At 41.2% G+C, this 26,717-nt stretch overlaps 1 protein-coding gene across 4 annotated transcripts in view; it reads left to right on the top strand.

Moving 5' to 3' along the window:
- RNF38 (ring finger protein 38) overlaps nucleotides 1-26,717 on the top strand; it is an 80,515-nt gene that overhangs the window by 42,386 nt on the left and 11,412 nt on the right. The window contains exons 2-6 of one of the 4 annotated variants that reach the window (XM_053370268.1): nucleotides 418-488; nucleotides 20,680-20,873; nucleotides 23,302-23,512; nucleotides 24,540-24,707; nucleotides 25,315-25,485. In XM_053370268.1, the coding sequence (XP_053226243.1) occupies nucleotides 418-488; nucleotides 20,680-20,873; nucleotides 23,302-23,512; nucleotides 24,540-24,707; nucleotides 25,315-25,485 (815 nt within the window). Of the gene's footprint in view, nucleotides 1-417; nucleotides 489-10,739; nucleotides 10,828-10,914; nucleotides 11,138-12,317; nucleotides 12,394-20,679; nucleotides 20,874-23,301; nucleotides 23,513-24,539; nucleotides 24,708-25,314; nucleotides 25,486-26,717 lie in introns of those variants that run through there. The other 3 variants (XM_053370270.1, XM_053370271.1, XM_053370269.1) reach the window with 3 other exon arrangements.

The following is a 26,717-nucleotide window of genomic DNA, read 5'->3' as shown; positions in this document are numbered from 1 at the left end:
TATCTGCTAACATTTGTACTATATCTTCTAAGAAGCCCACACTTGATGCTTTAGTCTGGCAACAACTCTGTGAAGGTAGGCTGATGCAAGGAGGCAATGGTAACTTTCCCTTAAGTCCTCTTCATTGAGCCTTAAAAGCCGAGAAGATTCTCTGAACTAGGTTACCCCGCATCCCAGAACTTAGTTCTGTAATCATTGCACAAATGTCTCCCCTAACTTTGTGCTTGTGTATTCTTGGAATACAAATATTAAGTCAATGAACAAGTGCACATTGTTAATCTGGAGAAAATGTTTTGGCAGTTCGTGAAGAAATGTCTTCCTCCTGTCCTAGAATCACAAAGACAGAAGCCATGATAGCTAGATTTGAGTATACGGTCTGTGTTTTCAAATGCATTTTTTTCCTTTCTTTACTTGCAGGTGGTGTTGGTGCTTCCTTCCAGTGCCAGTTAATCCATCAAGACCACATCTGTACTGATGACAGTGACAAGGTAACTGAATTAAATGAGTTTCCTTCAGGTATTAAAAGTGTCAATTTTATGCAATTGAAAGTCTTGTTTAGCTGAAGTTTTATAGCAAAACTGCTTATTTGTCTCAAGAGGATGTTGCTCTTTATTAAAAAGGTGTATTTTTGTGTCAGTTGTTTTGATTTTTCTATTGACACCACCCCCATGCGACGATGGGTGATAACTTGTACACAAAGAATTTATTTTCTTCCTCTCGCAAAGTAAAGCTTCTCTCATTTGGTTACTTTTGCCTTGCAAAGTATGAAGGAGTGTTGTGTGTGGGAATTTTCGGTTTCTGTTATAAATATTCCCTTTGATTCAGAAAAGGTTTGGGTCTCTTTCCTTCACTCCCAAAACTCACTTTGGGCCCACTCAAACACTGAGATCACATGGGTATGTGGTTGCAGTGCAGCGTCGTGGGTAAAATGTGATAAGTTGTTTGTGTAAGCTGCTTCCTATTATGTAGATTTTAACTATACTGATGCTACTCTTCAAATATAGCAAATGTGTGGTTAGCATAAACTGTTGGTGCAGAGCTCTTTTCAGATTATAAATTAATGCACACTTCTCAGATTATAGGACTAATTTCCATGGCTTCCTGAGCTTCACGGGAAGGAGAAAACAACTACAAACTATTGAATAAGTCAGTCACAGGAGAAAATTGTATGCCTCTATAAGCTCATTGCAACTTGGAAGCAGTAGAGAGAATAAACTGCATAGGTGTCTCCCTTTCCACACCCCATGCCCTGGACCTAGGATAAAAAGGTTCTCTCACCAGTTCTTCTGGCTACTTCAGGCTATGACAGATGAAATGGTCTTGTTTTTAGTCACCTTGGATTATCTGTACAGCAAATTCTGAAGTTGAGAAGCTTTTCACTTAGAGCTGTAAATATTATTCTGTGCGTCTCTTCCACTCAACCTTTCAAGGGAGAGGGGAAATGTACTTGCTTCTGAGCTAAGGACTTTAAGAGGATGTGGTAGCTACCTCCCCCCACTGCTTGCCATTCAAGTTCTTCTGATGGATAGGGAAGGTGACAGTTCTCTCAGGTTAGAGCAGGGGTAGAGGTTCCAGAAGCTATGAAATCACTTCGGGGGGAAATTGAGTACTGTGGGTCCAAGGAATCTCATGACAGAACTGAAAGAGGGTTCAGATCTTAGCTTAGTGATGAATAGAGTGACTTTGCGAGGAGGGATTGCTTTCTCTACTTTAGTTGCCCAGTTGTAAAATGAGGAAAATAGTGCATAAAGCTGGCTGCGGGGGGGGGGGGGGGGGAGATGCATGGAAAGCACACCTGAATAATCACATACAATATAAGTACTTAAAATAAATTACTGTTTGAGAAGTGATGTTTTTGAGTTTGCACTTTTTGTGCCTTGTTTTTAAATATGCTAATATGCATTATTTCACCTTTTCATTTTTTAATATTTCTTCTTTGGTTTTAAGAGCAGTTGAAGTAGCATTTGTCCTCCATTAGCGATGGTGGCATTTTGTTGTCTTTAGGGAGGGTGCTCGATATAGTTGTTCTCACATCACATTTTGTGTGGAAACTGGCCACTGTTAGACTAGGTTTTAGAAAGAAGAATGAATAGGAGGTACAAGTCCTGGTCATCTATTTATAAATGCTTTTTCATATCAGTATGGAATTCATTTGTTGTAAACCAGGGTCTAGAATGTAAAACACATGGCAAAAGAGTTTTGAATAACATCAGTCCTCATATTTCCACTTAAATTTATTGATTTTTCTTTCACTTGGACACTGGTGGTGGTGTGTGTGTGTGTGCATAGACATTCACTGCTGATTCCATAGGAAAGATATGTGATTGCACCCACCCATGTGGTTTGGTCATGAGATAGTCACCCAACTGCTAATGGATAAATAGATCTCTTATTGTTAGGAAGACATATAGATATGATCTGAGATCAGCAAAAAGCGAGAGTTAGGCTTTTAATATGTGGCCTTAGGAGAATATATGTCTGAAGCATCACTGATACTCCTCAGAATCTTTTAAGAGTGCCACTGATTCTTCAAGACTTTTCTAGCTGAAATCTGCTTGGGCTTTAGGAGCCAGTATATCTGAACTTATCTGCTGTAATAAAAAAAGAGGTTTGAAAAACTGCTGCTTTAAGTGCATCAAGCAAAACAGGTGACAGAAAAAATTCACTTCTGAGTATTGCCTTCAGTTTCTTAGTGTGATCGTGACTTCACATGTAACATTTTTAATGTGCTATTTTAAGCGTTTTCCAGTTTGCAGCTCCCTTCTCACTTATTTTGACTAACCTTTGTTTTAAATCCAGTCATTAGTTATTTTCTATTTGTGGCATCAACAACACAAACTTTCCTGCAGAGTGTTTTCACTGAAAATAGTGTCTAAAGCTGAAGTGTGCCCAGCCCCACCCCGCATCTTATCACTGATTCTCTTTGATTTGTGCTTCACTTCCTGGATTCTCCACAGGAAAGTGTGTTTCCTGTTAAAGAGCCGCTTACCTATCAGTTTATTTAATTAGAATTTACCATATTTCAACATCTTGCAGCTCACTAGCAACATCCCTTCAGTCGCCTTACCCATATGAATTGTTATGTACTGACAGGTATTCTGCTAGATAAACTAGAGTTGATTAAAGGCAATGGGTTTAGGGCTGCTCTGGAACACAGGGGGAAAAGATGGTAATGATGATTTTAGACTAGTGGATTTATAAAGTTAGGTGAATTTATTTGAATATATTTCTGGATTTGGAAAGCTCTGCAACATATTCTACAGATCATACAGAGGCAGAGCCTAGAAAGGCACAAATATAACTGCATTTTAAAGGCAATTCAATAACATTAGAATCTGATTTATCCTGCTTTCTTCTTCCCATTACTGTGCTAGATAACTGCTCTGCAGAATGTTCTTATTCCTGTGAAGTAAAAAAACAACAACATAAAATATTCATTCTTTTTAGTTTCTCTTCATTTTTTCCTTATTTTGTGGTGTCTACCAACTTTGCCCTTTAATATTTTAAGTTCTGGTTTTTATAGCCACCTCTTCATCCCTATCCTTTCTATTTCCATGACAACTCTGAATACCTTCTATTGTGGCACCTTGATTTGAGCGTGCTCCAGTGAGTTTTATTGTTGTACCTTACTCTAATTCTGTGCTTTCCCCCAAAAGTTTTTACTTTTTAGTTGATATTTTAGAGCCTCTTATTAGCATGGAACTGATTGAAGGATTATTAATACTGATTTCTTGGTAAAAGGTGCCTAGTTTTAATTATGATATTACTTGGGACCTATTTCTCTCAAGGATAGTTTTCTGGCTCTGTTGTTACTTTATCAAAGTCAACCAAACTGTCCATTTTAATTTGGATTAGTGATGCCCAGTGCTTCAAACAAGCTCTTGGAAGATTTGTTGAACTATAAGTTAATATAAGTATTGTTTGGAAATTTCCCCTGATATTTAGGAGGAAAACAGCACTATCTGAAAATTGAAATGTGTTACTGCCTAAATATTTTCCACACTTAAAATACTTGACTTTGATTCAGGAAGGAGCACAGTCAGTATGATTTAAGAAATCCTATAATCTAGCTTTCAGTAGTGATAGTTTTGTCTTTTCTTGCATTCTTCTGGTGTACGATTCCTAAAACTACAGGATGGGTTGAAGAAGAACTTTTCTAAAACGGATTTTGTGTTTTTGTTAATGTACCCCTTCAAAGCTTGCAAAGGGAGGGGAGACTGCTTGGGGGTCTATGACAAAAGGCTTGGGAAATGAGCATCTCTCCTAACAACTGTAGCTTCCAGCACTGTGTATATTCACTTGACTTAAGAGTTCTGACATTTCAGCACAGTATAGAACTGAACTATTATTGCTCCATAAAATAACTTGGAACCTGTAAATGAAAATACTGTTGTGTGTATCTTTTTAAAATTAAATGACATTTCTGTGCCAGAGAGGCAGGTTTCATTGCTTTCTAAAAGGCAAGGAAGTTGCAAAAATGCTGTTTAGTAATGTTCCCCGGAGGTAAGACCAGATAGGAAATAATTTTATAGGGCTAGTGAAACTGCATTTTGTGTATTTTTTTTACATCAGGCAGAAGTAAGTGTATATCGCATATAAAAAAGAAATGTTTTCAGTGGTTGCATTATTCTGCTGTAACACACATACACTATATTTTATTTTAAAACATTTCTCAGCTGCTGTTTTGAAGCTTAAGGTGGTTTACACAATTAAAACAAAAATGAAAATACAGAATAGACAGCAACTGGGGGGGGCAGGGGGTAGAGCAAGCCAAAAGCCAAACAGAATAGATATGCTTTAACCCTTCCTAAAGGCTAATGTGGAGTGGGAGCCACACCTCTTGGGGAGAGATCATGCCCATAGCATTGGGGAAAATGTATATTGATTGCTTCTAGCTGCAACAGTTTGCACTTCGTGTGCAGAAGGAAGATAAAGCAGGGACTGAATAAGTGACTGAAGATGGCATGGAGAGCTATCTAAACACAGAATCCAGATCAGACAAAATCAGTGTGCCTTTAATTCATTTAGTTCACAAAATGTTTTCCAGGAAACCCTGTGATTCTTTAGAAGCTCCTAAATGAGATCAGAAATGATGAGGTGACTTAGGAGATCATTTGCCTGCCTACTATCAGTCGTGTGTGTGTGTGTGTTATGCCATGCACTCAGTTGATCTTTGGTGATGCTGAGGCCTGAAAGATATGTCAGCTGAGCATGCAACCTAGAACATGCCTTAGCGGGAAACTCATTGTGTAGAGTGGACTCTGAAAGTAAAGCATTCGAAAGTAAAGCGTTCAAAAACCACAGGCACAACTTGACAGCTGAAAAATTATACAAAAAACTTCTCCTCGACGTTCTTCACTGTTCCCCAACCCCAATGTATATTATCATCTTTTTATGTTGTTCCTTTTCTCTCAAACTGCTTCTTGCTACATTCCTTTTAGAGCTAGTTATTATTTTGGTCCTGTTGGACTGAAGTAGAAAGTGTGCTTTTAAAAAAGAAAGGCCTCCCTTTCTTTAGGCAGTGTTTTGTGACTGGCTACATAATTTGTTTGGGGCTGTTCTCTTGGAAGAAGGTAATGCTTCGCTTTACCTCAGGATATGTACTCAGCAGATGCAGAGAAGAGGAAATGGCGACAAGTTAGTATTGGCATCTCTTATTTGCTTGCTATCTATGAAATATGAGAGAGATTTTTTAAAAAAGTTCAGGAGAAAAATAATGTTTTCAAATTGTTTATGATTATATAGAGCATTTCCTAATTAAGTCTTTTTTCTGTCTGCTGCATTTTCATTACTGAAGTTAGCCAAATTCAGCAACACCCCAGCAAGAAATAACCTTGAGGTGTACATGTGTGGAAGAGTGATAAGGTTTTTTTATTTCTTTATAATGGTGTAGCATCAGAAACAGGGCAAATGTGAGTGTTTGATGCTCCTCATGTGAATGTCATAGGCACTGATCAATAGGTGCCTGTAATACTAGTGCAATAGTAGTAAAATACCTTTGTCACAGATTTGCACTTGATAGGGCAAGTACAAATTTACCAATGAAACTGCTTGCTGACATGGCGTAATGTGTGCATACACACATGTGTCTGCCTATCTGGTAATCATCCACATCTGGAACAATCCTAAATATTTCTGAATGAATTATGAAAAATTACCAGTGGAACATGCCCCCATGCACTAGGTTGGTGTTTAATCAAGGGGAGAACTTCCCTGGCTTTTTCACACCACTGCCACAGTGCAGCAATGTCTGCTCTGATCTTCTTGACTTCTGGTCTTTCCCAGTCTATGCTATCCACTACAACTTATTTCCACCTGAACTAATATAGCTGCTTGTGGTTCCCATGGTGACTGGCAGTAGCATTAGATAATGCCATGTTCTGTTGTAGCTGCCAACAAAAGCCAGGCTCCTATCCTGGTATTTTTGGCTTGCTCTCTGCTCTAGTGCTGGCTGCTATTATGAGGTATGCTTTGTGCCACATGTTTCAGCAGTTACATAAAACGTCCCAATTTTTTTAGGCGTATTAAAATTGCTACTGTAATTTTTGACTACTTGTGTACCAGGTTTTCTCTTGTGGAATTATGGCAGCAATTTTGATGTCCCTTTGACTTGAGTGAGTTGGTGGGGCAAAGAAGTATTTGTGTGTTTGTACATTTTCAATGCACAATCTTCTATGGTTCGTGGCTGGTAGAAGAGGTGGCCTCTCTTTTGGCAGGGAGGTGTTTCTGTCAACTGCAAGGGCTCTACTGCCATGGAGGCTTTGGCTTTGCCCAGGCAGGTGGAAGGCTACTCCTGGCAATAGGAAGTGTGGGCAGGCAACCAAAAGCGTACCTAGGCTCCTTTGCATCCTTGGCAAGGAGCTGTATTGGCACCTCTGAAGCCGGGAGAGACCATGGACAAGAAACTAAAAAAGGTGGTTTTTGTCTATTGCACTCCACCAGTGACTTCCTCTGTGGGCATTGGGGTTGGTTCCGCTCTGCTTCACCTCCCTCTCCTCCTCCATTGGTCTATCTGCCTTCCTGTGGCGGCCCATGCCAGCATCCAGATTCCTCTGCTGAGGTGCCTGGAAGAGCCTGCGTTCCTTGCCTGGCCACTCAGAGAAGCAGAGGAGTGGCCCCAGAACACACAGATGGGTGGAGTCCTAGCCATTCCGAGCCAGAGTAGAAAGGCACAATTTATGTGCCTGCCTGGGCCCTTAGTGGGGGCCAACCTAACCAATCCCTACGTATGCTCCTGCCAAAGCCCCATGGATCCATGAAGCTGGAAAAGAAAGAAAGAAAGAAAGAAAGAAAGAAAGAAAGAAAGAAAGAAAGAAAGATCAGAGCAACCACCGCCCACCATTTTTTGCCCTCACTGGTGTGAGCCAGAAGGGCTTGGGATGTTGTGGTGGATCTGCTACTCTGCCTTTCCCCAGTCCAGTTATGGTTGTTATCGAAACATATAATTTCAAAACTCTGTGGTCTTAGTTAAATATACAAAATATATGATTCTTGGTTTGTTTTTTTGGAGCAATGTTGAACAAATCTGTTATTTTGTAATGTTTGAGTGCTCAGTCTTTTGACCTATTCTATGTCTATATACGTTTTCACTCTATTGAAATCAAGAGAAACATCCAAGCCTTTAAGTCAAATTGGGCAACTTGCTTTAAAAAAATCTATCCCCTTTCAACTCCCCCATTGTGTGGTGGTGGTGTGGTTTGCACTTCACTGCTTTCGATCTGTCATCAGCCTTGTATCCTCATGAGTTTTGTACTGGTGCCTCTCTTGGAGGGGGCAGCCACAGCCACCACTACTTATTTGCATAAAAGAATGTCACTGTGAAAATTGCTGATTAAAAATTGCTGATTAATTAGCCTTGAGGTTGAGCTTTAAAAATGCAGCTGGGAAGCAAATACAGCAGCCAAAGTACTTCGAAAAATAGACAGACATACTATTGTCAGCCAAAGTGATTGGCTGATCCTAGCTCAGTGGAAGAAAGTATTGCAGGAAGGGAAATGGAAAAGTATATTTCTCTTCTCTTCAGTCTGACTCCTTTCTTTTTATAAGACCCTGCATGAAAGTGGCCTCCCTAACTCTTCCCCCCCCCCCCAGCTCACATGGGACCAGCACAGATAGTTGGGCCTGATGTATTGTATATTTTGATTTTAGCCAGGGAGGGCGGGGTATAAATAATTTTTTTAAAAAATATTCTCCTGTGATTTTACTGGTACCCTCATTTTTTGAGTCAAATGTGGCTGTGTTGAATTTTTATTTTTTCAATTGGCCATTTATATGTATATTTAATTTAATAGCACAATGGTAATGGCTCCCAGTTGGTTTGACAGCACTTATATCTTACACCAGGTCTTGGGCATCACTCAAGCTGAAATCCAAGTTGTCGCCCCTCAGGTCAGTACCAGGACCGTTGTTCTAGGGCACAGTCACTTAAGATATCTAGAATTTTTTATCTCTTAGTCAGTGTTGGAACACATATGTTGCCAGTCCACGTGAAGCTAGTTAAAGGCTCCCATTACTACAACATTTCCTCTTTTGGATGCTTCATTGATTTCAGCTTTCATCTCAAAATCTCTGAGCATTTTGATCAGGAGGATGATAGCATGTTCACATTAATAATTTTTTGGGACCTGGTATCACTACCCACAACGCCGGCTCCCTCGGCCTATAGAACAAGATGCGGGCCACAACCCCAGAGTCGTCCGCAACTGGACCTAACGGTCAGGGGTACCTTTAGCTTTTATCACTACCCACAACAATTTTATGGAGGAATCTTCCCCTTTTAGAATTTCTGGCTTACTAGCCTTAGTGCCCTTTCTGACATACAGAGCAACAGCACCTCCAGTGAGTCCTTTCTGCAGAGTTCTCTCCATTCTACCAGATTTCTGTTATGCCCATTATATTAATGCTGTCCTTTAAGACCAAATACTCCCATTTACCTATCATGGCTCTCTTGGTTCTTGGGTTCACAGAAGAAAGCCAGGCTATGATCATGCAACACCACCCCTTCCCCCCATACCCTATTTATAATAGGTTAGAACTCATAAAAGCATCAACAATAGGATCTAATTTAAAGAGTAAAATATTTTAAATGTGACTGTTGGGTTTTTCCCCAATCTATGGTTCTTAGATTGGTTATTGTTTTGTAGAATGAACCTTAAAGCTTGTTGGAATCGCTGTTGGCCGTATTACCCTAGTGTCTTTCTGATGCACCTACCCAACAAGGGAAAGTGTCTCTTTCAAAATAACCTTTTGAAAGGAAAAAAAATCGCTTTGGGAATCTTTGCCTGTCAAAATATGGTGCTAGGCTTAGCAACAGTTGCTAATCTAGGTCCAAGCAATGAGGAAATAAATTCTGAAATTGACCTGCCACATCTAGATAGTAATTACTGTACTATAAAAGCAGATGGGTTTCTTTGCCTTCCCATTAAGACAGTTTGCCCTATGTTTATTTAATCGGTTGCCTAATCAGATTGGTAGGATGTTCTGGTGTTTTGAAGCGTGAGGCAGGTTTTTGGGGACTAAACAGAGCTGGGGGTTTGCTCTCTTGAATTCTGGATTTATCACTCTAAGCAACTCTCATTGTCACACTGTCAAGGTCTCTCTTTCTCTCTCCCCCTCCTTTCATATTTACTGTAAAGACAGAATTACCGTGTACTACTGCACTATAGCCTTTTAAAAAATCGGTTTTTGAGACTTAAGGCAGAGTTTAGTGCTCCCTCCGCTTACATTTCAGCCCTCGCCTCTTAAGGCAAAAGGTTCATGTTTCCAGTCAGCCGCCTCCTGCCTGCTCAGAAAACAGCCCACGAAGGAAGCAGCCCTCGCTGTTCCTCTTCCAGCAGCTGTTAACTCAAAGCTATACTGCTGTCGAAGGTTAAATCTATGGTTTTCCCAGTAGTGATGCATGGAAGTGAGAGCTGGACCATAAAGAAGGCTGATCGCCAAAGAATTGATGCTTTTGAATTCTGGTGCTGGAGGAGACTCTGGAGAGTCCCATGGACTGCAAGAAGATCAAACCTATCCATTCTGAAGGAAATCAGCCCTGAGTGCTCACTGGAAGGACAGATCCTGAAGCTGAGGCTCCAATACTTTGGCCACCTCATGAGAAGAGAAGACTCCCTGGAAAAGACCCTGATGTTGGGAAAGATGGAGGGCACAAGGAGAAGGGACGACAGAGGACGAGATGGTTGGACAGTGTTCTTGAAGCTACCAGCATGAGTTTGACCAAACTGTGGGAGGCAGTGAAAGACAGAAGTGCCTGGCGTGTTCTGGTCCACGGGGTCACGAAGAGTAGGACACGACTAAACAACAACAACAACAACAACAACAACAACAACAACAACAACAACAACAACACTAACACTGCTGTCGAAGTTGGAGGCTCCATCTGGAAGAACGGGAGCTGCTGTACTCGCAGCCCAAGCAGAAGGTGGGCCTAGCAGGGAACTGGTGCGAGGAAGCGGCAGCTACAAATTGAAACTAAAAAGCGGCCTCGGCTCCGCCTCCCTTAAAGGAAAGATCCGATACAGGAAGGGCTGTTCTGTAACCACGTGCGCAGGCGCCGCAAAAAAACCAACTTTTTTTATTTACATACAGCGCGTGCGTGTCGCCGCCGCCTGCGTCATCGCGTTGACGTAAAGCAGACCTACCCTGTGCGGTGGTCTCCGCGTAACTGAGCTAAAACAAAGGAAGACGCGGGAGGGAGGGGGGAGAGAGGGGGGGAAAGGAGGCGGAGCCCGAGGGCTCGCGGGCGGGCTGGGCAGCTTGGCAACCGCGATTGGTAAACCGGGAAGTCAATTCAGGTGACGTCACTGTATCCCTGCTGGCCGAATGGTAGGTGGAGGGGTTCCAGAGGGAGGGGGCGGGGCTGGAGCATCATGGAGCGCGGCGGCGGAGGTGGCGGCGGCGGCGGGAGGGGACGGCTCCGGGAGTACTGGCGGCGGCGGCGCCGCGGCGGCCGGGTCCTCCCTGCTTGTGATGGGCGGATGGAGCCCCGCTGATTATCCCGGAAGCCATTGCAGGGGGCGGAGGAGGTGGTGCTGGTGTGGAGGGGAGCCCGGGCCTGCTGCTGCTGCTGCTGCTGCTTCCAGCGGTGGCCGCCGCCGCCCCCAGACCGGAGGAGTTTCCTGCTGGCTCCGCTCAGGTACCTGTGCCTGCGTGGGGAGAGCGAGAAATCTGGGATCGGTTTATCTCTCTCCCCTCCCGCCCCCAGTTCGGCTCCATTCCATCAGGCTCTGCCCTTCCTGGCTTACAGGCGGATCCGGGAAGGGATGATACGCTCTTTTCCGAAACAATCCCGGCCGGGGGGGGGGAGCTGTCTGCAAAACGCTGCTAACCTCTGAGGGGCTTTCCCGCCCGATGCACGGGTGGGCGGCTGACACGTTTACCGATAGGTCAATTAGCAAAAGGAAGGCACAGCAAAAATGGGACGCGCTGGATCCAAAATTGCACTATGAATAAAGGGCGGCAGGACCCACTGAAAGCAGTGGCCCCAAATGGCTGTGGGGAGGGGTGTGTGTTTGCTTTGATCCCCCCACCACCACTTTCCCGAATGGAAAACGAGTCTTGCCCCTTGTGTCTCCTACCCAACTCTCAACAACCCTCTATTGTGCATTGTTATGTGTTTGCAGAGGGCATATTGATTTTTAAATGAAACACCCTATCCATTTGCCTTTGTTTTAATTTATATATTATTTAAAATGTAAATGAGCAGAGTGTTTTATAGGGCAATTTAATCAGTACACCCCCTTCCTTGCCCTATGGAACTTGTCATCTGCTCAAGCAGGGGAGGGGGAGGAGGCAAGGAAAACTGCACTGTTGTGCTTACCTTTTAGTTGTAGGTGACTTCTGAGGGAGAAGTGAATGGCTTCTAAGTGCTTAGAAGTTAACCCAGTCATCTTTCTTTCTTTCTTTGGAACAGATTTCCTATAAATTGACCAAATATAGATAATCGTGTTACTAAAAGAGTTTGTACAAAGGAGCATGGCAAACTAAGCCACAGTGCTGAATGATGCTTATAATATAGCTGCAAAACATTTTTCCTAGTATTGTGTCACAAGAGATTTTGTTAGTGCTGTAGGGATATCCTTTTATATAAATGAGTTTATTCTAATTACTGTTATATCCTCCATTCTTTACTCCACCTCCCCAAAGTTGTTGCTGCTATTTTCAAGTGCTTTGAGAATAAACATTTAAAGAATTAAGTGTGGTGAGGTGTTTTTTGTGAAGAACTTGGGATTAATGCACCCTTCACATTTGTTAACTTGTTCTACCTTTTTTAGTAGCAGTTTTAGTCCAGGTACAAAAAGCATTTATATGTTGTTCTTCTGAAATAGGTGGAGTGGACAGAAAACATTGGAAGGGAGAGGAAAAAGTGTTCAGTGAAGAATGAAAAGAAAGGTTGGTGTGACAGCAGTGTAAGGAATTGTATGACAGTGTCTACATGGATTATTGAAAAGCTATACAATTTCTTTAATTGCATACTTAGCAGTTTTCCTGAAGACACATTGCATACTTGTGCAAAATTAGTCGACTTGTTTCCATAGTTGTGCATGATTAGTGTAGATAGTACTTGTAGGGCAGATCTGGGGGTTTACATTTTGGTAAACAGGAGTATTTGCCATTCTTTCAAGAATGGTGTCAATGTGAGTTGTGCAGTTTCTCTTACATCGTATGGTTAAAAAAATATTTCAAAATTACCTTTGTTGGGAGAGAGACTATGGCCCTGTTAATTCTCCTTGATATCTCAGTTGCTTTCAATACTTTTGAGCATGGCATTCTTCTGAAGTGGTTGTCCAAATTAGGAGTGGGCAGCACCACTCGTTTGTTGTTCCATTTCTGCTTGGATGGTCATTCTCCAAAAGTGGTGCTTGGGGAATATTTTTTGGCCCCGTGGAGCCTTCAGTGTGGGGTTCTGCAGTGTTTGATTATACTCCTATGCTGCTCAACATCTACATGAAACTGCTGAGCAAGGATCATCTGGACTTTTGGGAGTGCATTGTCAGCAATGTGCTGATGACACACAACTCTCCCTTTTCTTTTGCATGCGCAGGTGTGGCAGTGGATGTGCTAGGTTGATACCTTGCCTCAGTAAAGGGTGGGGTGAGAGCCAATAATCTGAAGCGTAATCCAGGCACAACTGAGGCCCTGTTAGTGCGTGGTTCCGTAGTCTGGATGGGTGGGGTGTGGCATAATCTGGATGACATTGCGTGCTCTCTGAAGGAGGAGCAGGTACCTAGCTTGGAGGTACTTTTGGATCAATTACTGTCACTTGAGACTGAAGTGCTTTCAGTGATGTGGAATGCCTTCCATAAGCTTGTCTGGTGGCCCAGGTGAACCCTCATTTGGACAGGGACAGCCTAACTTCTGTTGTCTACACTCTGGTAACTTCAAGTTTAGACTATTGCAATGGGTTACATATATAAAAAGGTAAAGGGGCCCGTGACCATTAGGTCCAGTCGTGACCAACTCTGGGGTTGTGGCGCTCATCCCACTTTATTAGCCGAGGGAGCCAGCGTACAGCTTCCGGGTCATGTGGCCAGCATGACTAAGCCGCTTCTGGCGAACCAGTGCAGCACACGGAAACGGTGTTTACCTTCCTGCTTGAGCGGTACCTATTTATCTACTTGCACTTTGACGTGCATTTGAACTGCTAGGTTGGCAGGAGCAGGGACCGAGCAACAGGAGCTCACCCCGTCGTGGGGATTCGAACCGCCAACCTTCTGATTGGCAAGTCCTAGGCTCTGCGGTTTAATCCACTGTGCCACCCGCGTCCCTTGTTACATATATACGCTAAGTCTATACACTTATATATACTTTACCTTTTACCTATACACTAGGTCACTCTTTGAAGTATATTGTGGACCATTGTGAGAAAAATGGTTGCTTTTCTGTTCTATATGCATTGTTTTGTTGTTTAAAATGCATACATGCAAGTCCTTGCACCTGGAAAGAAATTCTAAATGAGTAGAAATAAAAGTGTACACTAAATATGTATGCATAAATATATATTTGTGAGGAAGAGAGGTTATTTGAGAGGCATAATAACTTTAGATATCCAGAACTCTCTTTAAAAGCTTATGAACTGCTGAACCTATAAAAAAGCATTTGTTGTATCCAGTGGTTCACCGTCCCCTCTGCCGTCTTTCCATCCCATCCCCCTCTGTCTGAGCTTCATGCAAGACATACCTGTGCAAATTTGGCCAATCCACACACACACACACACCCCACTTCATGATGGAGCCCATTCTGTTCAGAGGTGTCCTCAGAGAAGGAGGGGAGAGAAAGATTGGTTCTGTGAGGAGTCTTCCATTCACACAATTGTTGGATACAACCCCATGTAATTAAGAACATGTTGGGATTTTAACTAAAACATTTTTTTCTGTACTTGGGGATGTACCTCCAACAAATATTTTTGTTCATTCATTTTTGAACTACCACTACTTGTTTGGGGTATCTTTATCTGCGAAAAACTTAATTCAAAACAACCTGGCACCCATGTCAGATCTGTGCAGTTCACATATATCCTGATAACTACCTGTCTTATATACATCTGGAGACCTGGAAACTAGCTATTTGAAGAGTTTGACTCCTATTGTATTTATCCAATAGTATAACAGAATAAAAGGCTGTATTAAGTGAAGTCCTGTGGGTGTAAGAACATCTCTCTTTTCTTTGTGTAGCCTTGCAAATACCGTCAAATCTGTTCTGGGGGTTCCCCAACACTCCAGAGCAGGGATGTTGTTTTTTGGAGGCCACACAAGGAGATGGAGAGGAGGAACTGTGTTGGATGCAGTATTACATTTTTCAGTCAATTTGAGCTGTACAGATTAATGGACTACAGTAAATTATTGGAGGAGCGTTTTCTTGCACTGTTCTTGCATTTGAAAACAAAAACTGTATCTCCTCAAATGTTTTTATTTTCTCATGCTTCCCAATCACAACTTTTCATAAACAAGTAAAATACGTTAGATATGCCAGAATGATATATATCTGGAGACTGGTTGAGTAACACATAACCTTTAAGCTATGAAAGAACTCCTAGGTGGCCAACTTTAATTGCATTTAGACAAGCCCCAGCCAGAGGAAAACATAAAATTGAATGTGTAAATTAGAGTGATCATACCATTCTGTTGCTGAAGCTTAAGACACCTTGCCAGAAAGATCTAACCAATGGTCAATACCATAATATGTGAGCTTTTCTAATGCCATATCTCCTGTATTTCTAAGATGAAATCACTTTAGGGAAAAAACTGACTGGTGCCTAATGTGTTTTGTGGCAGCCTTAATCTGATATCTAAAGTTGACAGTTTATTTAAAGTTTGATTTATAAATAAATAAATAAAATTATTTAAATTGCTAAGAAAAATCAATTTTCTAGTGATTTACTATTTCCTGAACAAGGTTGCTATAAGTACTGGTTTGCAGCTAAATCGAGTTCCAAAAACAACGTAGAAGTATAATCCAAAATCTTTTGAACATATAGTCCATGTACCTTTGAAGAATTACCTTATTTGAGACATTTTGAAGTCATACAAGGACACTACACAAGATGCCTTACTGTAATATTTCAAATAGGACTGCCACGTAAGGAGGATCTAAGACAGCACAAGCATCTGGACCAAAAATAATTCTTAAACAAATGCTGCAGCTGCATATATTGTCACAAGTATTCTGGCTCTAAGGATTGCTGTTGATGATAAAGTTGGAAGAATGTCCTTGTGGCCCACTAAATTGCAGCATATAACCAAGGTGGTTCTGTTTTATGGTTTCCCCTCACATAGGAAATCTGAATTAGACCAATTGGGGGACGGGAATAGATAAGGAACAATTGCTTGTTTATGTTACTGATTTAAAAGTATTTAATGATGAAATGTTTGGGCTACATGGGGCTGCCTTTTTAAAGGTAGTCTGGAAACCGATACAATCACCAGTTGCTAGTAGGGGCAAGGAGGTACCTCGGATTAAGTACTTAATTCGTTCCGGAGGTCCCTTCTTAACCTGAAACTGTTCTTAACCGGACGCACCACTTTAGCTAATGGGGCCTCCTGCTGCCGCCGTGCCATCGGAGCACAATTTCTGTTCTCATCCTGAAGCAAAGTTCTTAACCCAAGGTACTATTTCTGGGTTAGCGGAGTGTGTAACCTGAAGCGTATGTAACCTGAAGCGTAAGTAACCCGAGGTACCACTGTATGTTATAAAAATTCTGCATCAGTTACATTGGTTGCCACTGTGTTTCCAAAATTAATTTTAAATTGCTTATGCTACCCTTTTAAAGTCCTCAAAGACCTAGAAACAGTGTACAAAGGACTAACTGCACACACATGAACATACCCAGACTGAGCTTCAGAGGCCCTGCTGTCCATTCCATAGCTAGTGAAGGTTAAGTTGGCAGGTGAAAGAGAGACAACCTTTTAATTGGTGACTACGCTATGAAAGTCTTTTCCCCAGGTGCTCCATCAAGCTCTCTTCCACTCTTTAGGTACATGTTTATATTCTGAAACACCACTATGGGGTGTTTTTATGTTGATTTTATACCTAATCCTGCTGTTTTTAAAGTTTGTGTTTATATGTCTGAAATATTAATTGTTCTTACTTTAACAAATAATTGATAAAATTGCTGCTTTGGAAACATACAAAAAGGTTGTAAAGCCTGCAAATTATTTAGATGTGCGTCTCTCATATGTGGTCTAAATTGCAAAATATTCTGTTTGGGCCTATGGTGTGCAAAAAAGGATGACCTGAACCTGCACTAATACATCATTCTGTAGAGGTATCATTTCATATATGCTGCTATTTATATGGATTGCAGAGATAGAAGGAGATTTTAAAAACCTTTTGCAATAAATTGAACATGTAGGTTAATACAGCATAAACTTCATAAAATTGTAACTTGTATTGATCTTTATTCTTGCAATCAGTAATTTCTTGATCAGATCTAATTTGGCTTCTAAGAAGTTCTGATTTCTAGTGTAAAGGAGCTTTCCTGAGTTTTATGGTGGTGTTTTGAGTAATCCCAGTTCCTAAATATGCAGAATTTCTAGTTTAATATTTGGTGCACCTTCTTAGGTAATTTACTAGAGAAAAAGAAATAGAAGAAATTATGTTTAAGGTTTTTCCAGTACCAGTAGTAAGAGGTAATACCTGGCACAGAATGAAAACATGACAATTTGGTGGCTGAAGAAAGAGTTGCTTTATCTCCTGTCTTCCTGCTACCTTTTTCTCCTCCTTGTATGTGTCTTGCATGCACGCACACACTTTTTATAATATTTTGGCATATGCTGGCTGTTTTTCATACAATGATAGAGGTGGGCCACATTTTTAGAAGTCAGTAGTATATAGGGATAGATGCTTCAATGGGTAGCTGGGAGAAAGCTGAAGTTAGAAGACAGTGTGTGTGGTGTAGCATTTATGCCACAAAGCATTGCATAATTGCCATATTTTTCTGTTAATAAAGCAAGCATTGCTTTTTAAAATTATTATAAAGTCTCTAAAATCTATAGAATTCAAAATATTCACAAATAAGATGGATTTCATCAAGGGGTAGGGTGCCGCACAAGGGAAGCAAGAGTGCATTTTTGCTCCAACGTCTTTTCTGGTGATGCAATTATTCGTGTATATTAAGTCTTCATGGAGAATGTTGTTGACCTAGAGCACTTACTGTGCCATTACTAACTCAATATTAGTTTGAGTAAGCATTGTGTTCACACCAGTGTTCGGAAATGGCTTGGGGGAGGCGGGTGGATAGTGTGTGCAGTTCTGGTTGAAAATATTGCACTCTAAAGTCTAATTTCTTTTTGGCTCAACAGTATTGAAAATCTTTAATAGGGGGCTGCAGCCATAGAAGTAAGGCATTGTTTGTGTCCTTGTAGGGAGTAGGGAAGCACAACCAAGGGCATAAGTAGGACTGGACTGCTTGACTTTTATAGTATCTGCTGCACTATCAGGCAGTTGGGTGACCCAAGAGGGGAGCTCCAGCCTGAAGAGCGAGAGAGACAGCAGTCAAGTAGCACCCAGCTGTTCTGGTGCACAGTGATTTGTTCCCTTCATAAATATCGTGTCTTTTAAAAGCTTTAGCTGTTTAAATACATGGGTTTTAATGGTGCAGGACATGGGCTTGACTTGGGTTTATTAATGCTTGATGTTTGGAATGGGTCAGATTTTGCTTTGTATCAAAGCAGATTTTAAGTTGGGGGGGGGGGAGAGCTTGGCTTAGAAACAAGTGAAATTCTTGAATTCCTTTCTGTTACTGCAAATGAAGTGTTACCACTGGAGTATTCCAAATTTTGTCCTGAATTGGAGACTTTGATTTAGAATTAAAGTGGTTGTAGTGTGCCCATCAACCCCAAAAGCCGTCGGCATTCAGCACTTAATACACAATAGCATGGAGTGTGTAGATGCCCTAAATCTGGTAATTTGCAGTGAGTTTATTGTATATAATCATAAAAGAAACTTTGGTAAAACTAATCTTACTATTTTTCAATCTAGGTTTTTCCCATGGTTGAATTTAAGCTTTGTTGTTACTAATATGATAGGTTGTGAGGAACTGATTATTGGAAATATATCAGTGCCTCCAGACAGAGCTAGCATAAATTAAATGATGAAGTGTCTCACTTCCGATGGGAATGGTTTGTGCACATTCTCTGATGAAAGCTAATGGGGTTTTTTAAATACAGATTTTAATTTGGATATCTCTTCTTACAAAGAAATTCATACGAATGTGGTGATAATGTCCGTGCTTGTACAGTGAATAGCTGGTGTTGCTGCAATTTTAAGCAAACTTTCCTAGGAGCACTGAACTTAGGTATAATACATAATATTGTGTTATACATGAGCTATAAGCTTTACTATTTCATGGTCTTGTAGCTTTGAGAAAGTAACTTAGATGAAATTTGTTTTTAAATTAAGGAACTTTGTGATCAAGATGACACGAGTCTTGGGCAATCTGTGTGTTTCTTAGCCCTGCTGCCTTCACCCAAACATCTCTCCAAACTTGTGTCAAAATCTCCTGTTGCTTGTTAGTCCCCATTACCATTTTTGCAGTCTTGTCATCACTTGAGGGTGGTCTCACAAAGCCAGTATGTGAAAAACGAGGGGGAATGTTGTGGACCCAAGTGCTGATTTGCACGTAACAGGATGCCAGCACTCTGCTTTCTTTCCTTCTGGCACAACAGAGGGGTTGGCATTGATTTGAGAAGTGTGCACCAGGATACTTGTTCCCAGAAAGCCGAAGTTTATTTAATTGTAGCTTTCCGTTAATTTGTGAACAGCTCAGTTTTGACACCTAGACAGTGTGAACCACAGAGCTGGAAATTTTGGGGCAACCAGGAACTTGAAGTAGTATCTGAGCTGTCCCAGTAGAGGAGTGTTTCCAATAGCATATATGAAACTTGAGCATTTTCTCATGCTTTGATAAAGTAGACTGAAGTCAGTAGTCACCCAGCTTATCAAATTTGCAGTATGGGACTCTGTGCTTGCCCACCCCTTTCAATTGCCTTTCCCCACCGATAGATAGATAGATAGATAGATAGATAGATAGATAGATAGATAGATGAACTGTTACTGTAACTATCCACAGGTCAGGATGCAACCCATTTGTGGGTCTCGGTCCCACTAGTATTTATTTATTTGTTGCCCAGCCTTTACTGTAAGGTCCTAGGGTGGGTGACAACATCGAAACACAATATTAAAAACAGTTTAAAACAAGTTACAATCATCAAAATAAGGTCGGTCCTAAAAATATACACCCCAAGTTTCAAAAGCCAGGGTTAAAGAGGTGTGTCTTCAGCTTTCTGCAGAAGCTGTATCATGAAGGGGCCAGATGGACCTCTGTGGGGAGTGAGTTCCACTACAGAGAATGCCCTCTCCCAGGCTGCCACCCCCCAAGCCTCTGAAGGAGGAGGAACTACCGAGGGCTGCCTATGCTAATCTCAGCAACCAAGAGGGTCTGAAGGGGGGGCCTTTCAGATTTGGGGGCCTAGCTGAATAGGAATAAGGGCTGTATTAATGGCATCCCACATAGTCACACAAAGTCATCATTTACAGGTACATAACTGTACATTAACCTAAAGGTGCGTAGTGTTCTGTTTCCCTAATTTGTGTACTGTATTTGTCTTTTAAGCTGCACTGACCTGTCAAAGATAATATCTTTCAGATAGATGAAAACTAAATATGTACATCTTAGATGCTGTAAATACTATATGTATTGGAAAAGTAACTGTAAAAAAGCTATCAAAGCTAGCTCAGCAGACCAAAATTTGGCTGCAGTGTAAATCACATACTTAGTGGGTGGTGAGTGCATTTGTTGAGCTGCAACTCCATCTGTCTGTAGCTCCTTTAAGAATTCACAAACCTAGAGCCTATTGACATGAAAGTTGTGCTTAAGCAAGCATATTTCAAAATGGGTATACCATAACCCTTATTCCCTTATAACAGTTCTCAGTTTGTACTCTGTTCTCTTCATTTCCCTCAGACATAAGAGAAAAAGTTTAGAGAGAATATGAGCAATAAACTGCAATATTTCTGAAGTTGTGAAACATCTAGACATTGAATCTCCGATTTGTTCTTTGGAAATGTGTAACGCCTAGTTAATTTTTTTATTTTTTGGAAATGGTTGTTCTAATAAATGACGTTCTAAGTTACCCATTACTTTTTGATTTATTTATTTTGTTACTCCTTGCCCCGCAGAGTGAAGATAGTCCAAGTCCCAAGAGACAGCGCCTTTCTCATTCAGTCTTTGACTACACAGCAGCATCACCAGCCCCATCACCGCCAATGCGACCATGGGAGATGACATCAAATAGGCAGCCTCCTTCAGCTCGACCAAGCCAACATCACTTCTCAGGGGAACGATGCAACACACCTGCACGCAACAGAAGGAGGCAAGTAGAATAGATGGACAATGGTTGTTAAGGCAGCCTTCCTGATTGAGGATTGGAGCAGCTTACATATCGAGCTCTTAATTGAACAGCCATTTTCTGAGCTATCAAGTTTTATTACTATTAGAGTTAATTAAATAGTTACTTAAGAAGGTAGTGGTGTGTCTACTCTGCAGGTGTACATGTTTGTGGGTGCTAGTGTCCTGGAAGTCATGAGAACTTCACCAAGAATGTAGTGTTTTGTACTGCAGACAAGCGAGTCTTATCACCTTATTGTACTGGTATTGTGAGAACTGATGCCTACTACTTAGTAAATAGAAGCTGCTTCTTTTTGGTTTTTGACTGCCCGTGTTTAGTTATATCTAGATTGGGTTTTTTTAAAATGTTCATCTTCTTTCAAGGAATGCATTGTGTTTCCCATCCACCCCTTGTCTTCACAATAAAAGTGAGGAGCATTTGGCTTAACAATTGCACCAAATCACCTAAGGAGCTTGACAAAGATGCCAACTGCAAAATAAACCTGAACAAAACTCCAAAGGAATATACCATGTCCGGCTGCTCTTAGTAGTATTAACGTATTTTGTTGTGGTGTGAGTCGTGAACTTCATGGAGCTAAAATTGTACGGTTTCCAGGAGCATACAAATGATGCTCCTAATTTTTTCTTTAAATGCATTATTATTATTATTATTATTATTTATTTTGCTTAATGACTGGAGACAAAACTGAGGACATCTTTACAGCATTTGCTATAAAGACTGATGAAAATGGATCTTCTTTGTAGGGCTTCCAGGAATGGGTTACCAGGGGTTTTTCCACCTGTGTAGATTCCCTCCCTTCATGTTTGTATCTCATCCTTTCTCCAAGGAGCTCAGTATAGCATACATATGAATTATTCATTTATTGCCACAACCCTTTGATGTAGGTTTAGGCTGAGAAATAGCAACTGGGCCAAGGTCATTCCGTGAATTCAAAGATGATCAAGGAATTGAACCCGCATCTCCATGATCAAAGCCCACCATTTTAAGAATGATCCTGTGGTAGAAGCAGTTTTAGATTGCCCCAGGCTGACTTTTCCTTGCACTGTAATGGGCTTAAAAGATTACATGAAATCTATCCTTCGCTGAGCTCATGTCATGTCCTACAGCATTGGTGAGGTTTCATGCAACTGTTGTGTCTTTGATGTGAAAGCCAGTCTTGGGCTGACCAATAACTGGCTATCACCGTGGTTTATAATATATTTATATGCTGGTTTCAGGATGAATCTCACAAAATGGCTTACATGAAAATAAGCATCAGTGAAAGCCATGTAATAAAACAGGAAAGAATAATACTTTTTTGAAAGCTAGATTTCTCCTCTGAAGAGAAGATGGTCCGTAGGTAGTCCCGTCTTAATACTGGAGAAGGAAAGCTCACCTCAGCTGGAATTGGGGAGCTATGAGGAGAGGAAGAAAGCAGTGAGAGGAAGTCTCAAAAAGAAGACTTTTAAAAGTGATGTGAATGAACCCAGAGCTTTGGAACACTTCTTGCTTGCCAATAAATTCCCCTTACCTACTACCAAGTTCTGCAAGAATATGCATTAAGATTGCAGTGTGGAAGAAAAACCACCACATTTACATGATGGTCACAGAAAAGTTTGTCAGTTGGCAGCTGTCATCACAGGGAGAGTTAGTTACATAACTTCCAACTCATGTGATAAATTCCGCTTGACCTTCATTACTGTTAACTCTGAATTTTGGGGAGAAAGGGGCTAGGTGATAGCTTTGGTATTATTATTTGGTTGGAAACTACAGATGACTGTAATAATAATAATAATAAATTTTATTTATATCCCGCCCTCCCCAGCCGAAGCCAGGCTCAGGGCGGCTAACAACAATAAAATAGTACAACATACCAATCCATAATCCATATTTTCTTATAGCTGCCAAGTTTTTTTAAGCAGCTGCTGTTTCCCTTCTGGTATTCTGTTTACTTGATAAGGAAAATGATGTTAAGTGTTTACAGATCCATCTGATTTACATAAATTTTGGAATGCAGAAAGAAAAGTACAAGTTTGAGGTCATAGTCCATCCTTGAACAAAGGAACTTCAGGGGGATTAACACTACATGTATTAATTGGCTTGCTAATGCAGGACTTCTGTGTCATCAACTACTGTTTGTGTGAATAGCCACTGTTAATTAAAGCCATTATCACTTATTTCTGCATTTCATATCCCTCTGACCTCTGATTGTAATCCTTTCCCTTGCATACAGTCATGTGTGTATGTACTAGCGACTCAGATTAACACTTCATGCAGCTGATGGAATAGACTAGTCCAAGAAATCTTATGCCGTAATAAATTTGTACGTCTTTAAGGGGCCACAAGATTCTTTGTTTAATCTAGAAGGGAAACGTGTGTAAAAAAAATCTTTGTCCAATTTGATTATTTGCAGCCCTCCCGTTAGACGCCAGAGAGCAAGAAGAGATCGATTATCTCGACATAATTCCATTAGTCAAGATGAGAACTACCATCTCCCCTACGGACAACAACAAGCAATAGAAGAACCCCGAGCCTTCCACCCTCCGAATGTATCTCCCCGTATGTTGCACCCAGCTGCTCATCCACCACAGCAAAACGCAGTGATGGTTGACATTCATGAACAGGTATTTGAAAGGATGGAGCAGTGTATTCCTAATTCCTGGTAGATAGGTTACACTTTGTGATTTAAAATTGGAGGTTACACTTCATTTGTGTGCCAAAAATGTTTTTTTATTTTCTAATGTATAAAGATAACACCCCTCGTCTCACTGTTTTGGGTGTGCTGCCTCTGAGGCTGGATAATGGTTTTCTGTTCAGTGGCTCTCAATGCAGACAGTCTAATCACAGCTGCTGCAGAGACATGGGGGGTGTTGCTGTAATAAAGCCCTGCTTGATCAGGCCAAAGGCCCATCTAATTAAGCATTCTCACAGTGGCCAACCAGATGCCGGTGGGAAGACCATAAGCAGGACATAACCCAGTAACACTCTCCCCACTCATGTTCCCTAACAACTGGTACCTAGAAGTATACATCCTCAATACTGGAGCTACTACACATCTATCATGACTTACAATCATTGAAAACCATAGCCTTCGTGAATTTGTCTAATCTCTTTTTAAATCCCTGTTTGGCTAAAGGCCACACATCATCTTCACATTGAGGGTAGTTGTCTCTTACATTTCACACTATTCTGTTCCCATTGCCCACAAGACAAATGCAGTCATGTGACTGCATGAATTCAGAGTGGCATGGAGAACAATACATTGGGCATCCCTGCTTTACAGAAAGAAGGGTGCTGTGGGGGGGGAGGCAAAAGATAGTAACTCTTGCCATTCTCAATTGAATTGATTCAATTTTTAGAAGGTCGGGGGTGACTTGCACAATGGTGACTTGCACAATTTCACTATAGGTAGCCAGTTGACAGTATTTGTGAACAGTGTCCTAACCTGGTTATAGTGCATTTGTGGAAAACTGGAACTGGGTCATCTCGAATGTTTTCATATATTTTGTTTCTAAATCCTGTCTTTGTTGCATTTTGAAATATTTACTAATAGTCTTTGTGCTGTGAAAGAAAAAAGGGAAAAGTTGAGCATCCTTCTGAGGTTGGTAGCTAAGCAGACCTGCTGAAAGCTCTTTGCATTTTTCTTTGCAGATCCACCAGGGCACAGTCCCTGTTTCATACACGGTGACTACGGTGGCACCACATGGGATTCCACTTTGCACAGGTCAGCACATACCAGCTTGCAACACACAGCAGGTCCCTGGGTGTTCCGTGGTTTTCAGTGGACAGCATCTCCCTGTCTGCAGTGTGCCTCCCCCAGTAAGTAGCATCTTAATCTTAATTTTGAAAACAAATGCTTCAAACGACTTCGGAGGTCGCAGAAGACCAAATGAATTTACTTAGAGCTGAATTTTCTCTATATTTACTTGGAAATCACGTATTACTTAGGGTGGTGTGACTTCTGGTTAAGTGTAAAGACAATTTTAGCCTTCATATAAGAATACTTCATCAAGATTTTATGCATATTCCACAAACTTTTAATGATTTTATTGGTAGAATTTTGTGGGGTGGAGGGGTTGGATGAGTGTTAACCTTCTGTGCTCTGTAATATAACTAGCACACTGAAACTCTTGAAAAAATCCTGGATTCTAAAGCATAATCCCTTTCTATGCATTAAAAAAAATCTGAACCAAAGTAATCCAGATTTATGGTCCAAAGAGAGATGGAGCCTCATCCTCTGTGTTCAGATTTCAACAACTTCTGTCTTACTTTGCATAATTTATTTACTTCTGCTAGGTGTGGAAAGGGTCCATCTTTTCCATGGGAACTCTATTCGCTATAAATTGTGCTTTATTCTTAAGAATGTAATGAGGAATCAAATACTATGTGTTGCATAACCTTTGTGAATGTTTCTTTTCTTTTTCAGATGCTTCAGGCATGTTCTGTTCAACACTTACCAGTTCCATATGCGGCATTCCCACCTCTCATTTCTAGCGATCCGTTTCTTTTGCATCCTCCACACCTCTCCCCACATCATGCTCCACACCTGCCACCTCCAGGCCAGTTCGTTCCCTTTCAGACACAACAGTCACGGTCGGTAGGTATCTCTTTAAAAAAAACCAAAATCCTTACTTCCTCTAGTAGTTGGTTCTGGAACAGTGAATTTAAAGTGGGATGCGTTGGTTGGCTGCCTGGAAAAGGAGTCAGCCAAAAATCATGAAGACTTTTGCAAGTGAGAGCGAAGCTTCTAGTATAGAAGTCTGAGAACTGCAAAATCTGATCTACAAGCTGAAAGCCGTAGCTGCTTTAATTTCCAGTCTGCCAGAAAAGCAGAAGCAAAATAAGTGTTTTCCAGCACTAGTTTCAGAGAAACTGAACTACAGAGAAAAAAGATGGAGCTCTTACTATTTTGAATAACCATGTTCCTTTTTGAGCCTTAAGAGCATCTAGAGATTGAGAGCTTTTTTTGAAAGATGGCATTTCATATTTGCAATCCATGGTGTGTGTTAAATTTCTTTACATCCCATACTATTAACCATTGTTATATGGCACACATAGTATTTGAGAGGTTCAGATGGGCTTTTTCATCTCATTTGTGGAAAAACGTGATCTCCTGGTGCTTCCGAAAAGGTATTCGAACTGAAACTCAAAGCAGATCTGTAGGGGATTCTATAATTGTGAGACAGTTGCTGATAATTTCTCTCTGAAGCAAAAGTGGGCTATGTAGAATGGAATGAATGATGATATAGTCCTCTCTGTCTTTCAGCACAGTGAGTGCCTGTTCCTTATCATTTTAGTTTTTCCTGTCATCCAGAAATGGGGGACGCGGGTGGCGCTGTGGGTTAAACCGCAGAGCCTAGGACTTGCTGATCAGAAGGTCGGCGGTTCAAATCCCCACGATGGGGTGAGCTCCTGTTGTTCAGTCCCTGCTCCTGCCAACCTAGCAGTTCGAAAGCACGTCAAAGTGCAAGTAGATAAATAGGTACTGCTCTGGCGCGAAGGTAAACGGTGTTTCTGTGTGCTGCTCTGGTTAGCCAGAAGCAGCTTAGTCATGCTGGCCACATGACACGGAAGCTGTCTGTGGACAAACACCGGCTCCCTCAGCCAATAAAGCGAGATGAGCGCTGCAACCCCAGAGTTGGCCACGACTGGACCTAATGGTCAGGGGTCCCTTTACCTTTTTACCTATCATTCAGAAATAGAAAAGTAGAACTGCAGTTGTACTAACTGCAAGGAGAGTTAATGTAGGACAGGGTTTCACAAAATGGGATTGCCTGGTCCCCTGCTTTCCCAGGGAAGGGGCATTGCATGTGCATGAAATTGGTGGGT

This window comes from Podarcis raffonei, chromosome 17, assembly GCF_027172205.1.
Source record: "Podarcis raffonei isolate rPodRaf1 chromosome 17, rPodRaf1.pri, whole genome shotgun sequence".
Classification (NCBI taxonomy): Eukaryota; Metazoa; Chordata; class Lepidosauria; order Squamata; family Lacertidae; genus Podarcis; species Podarcis raffonei.
The sequence above is the reverse complement of the archived record's forward strand: the minus strand, read 5'-3'. Positions and strand labels throughout refer to the sequence as shown.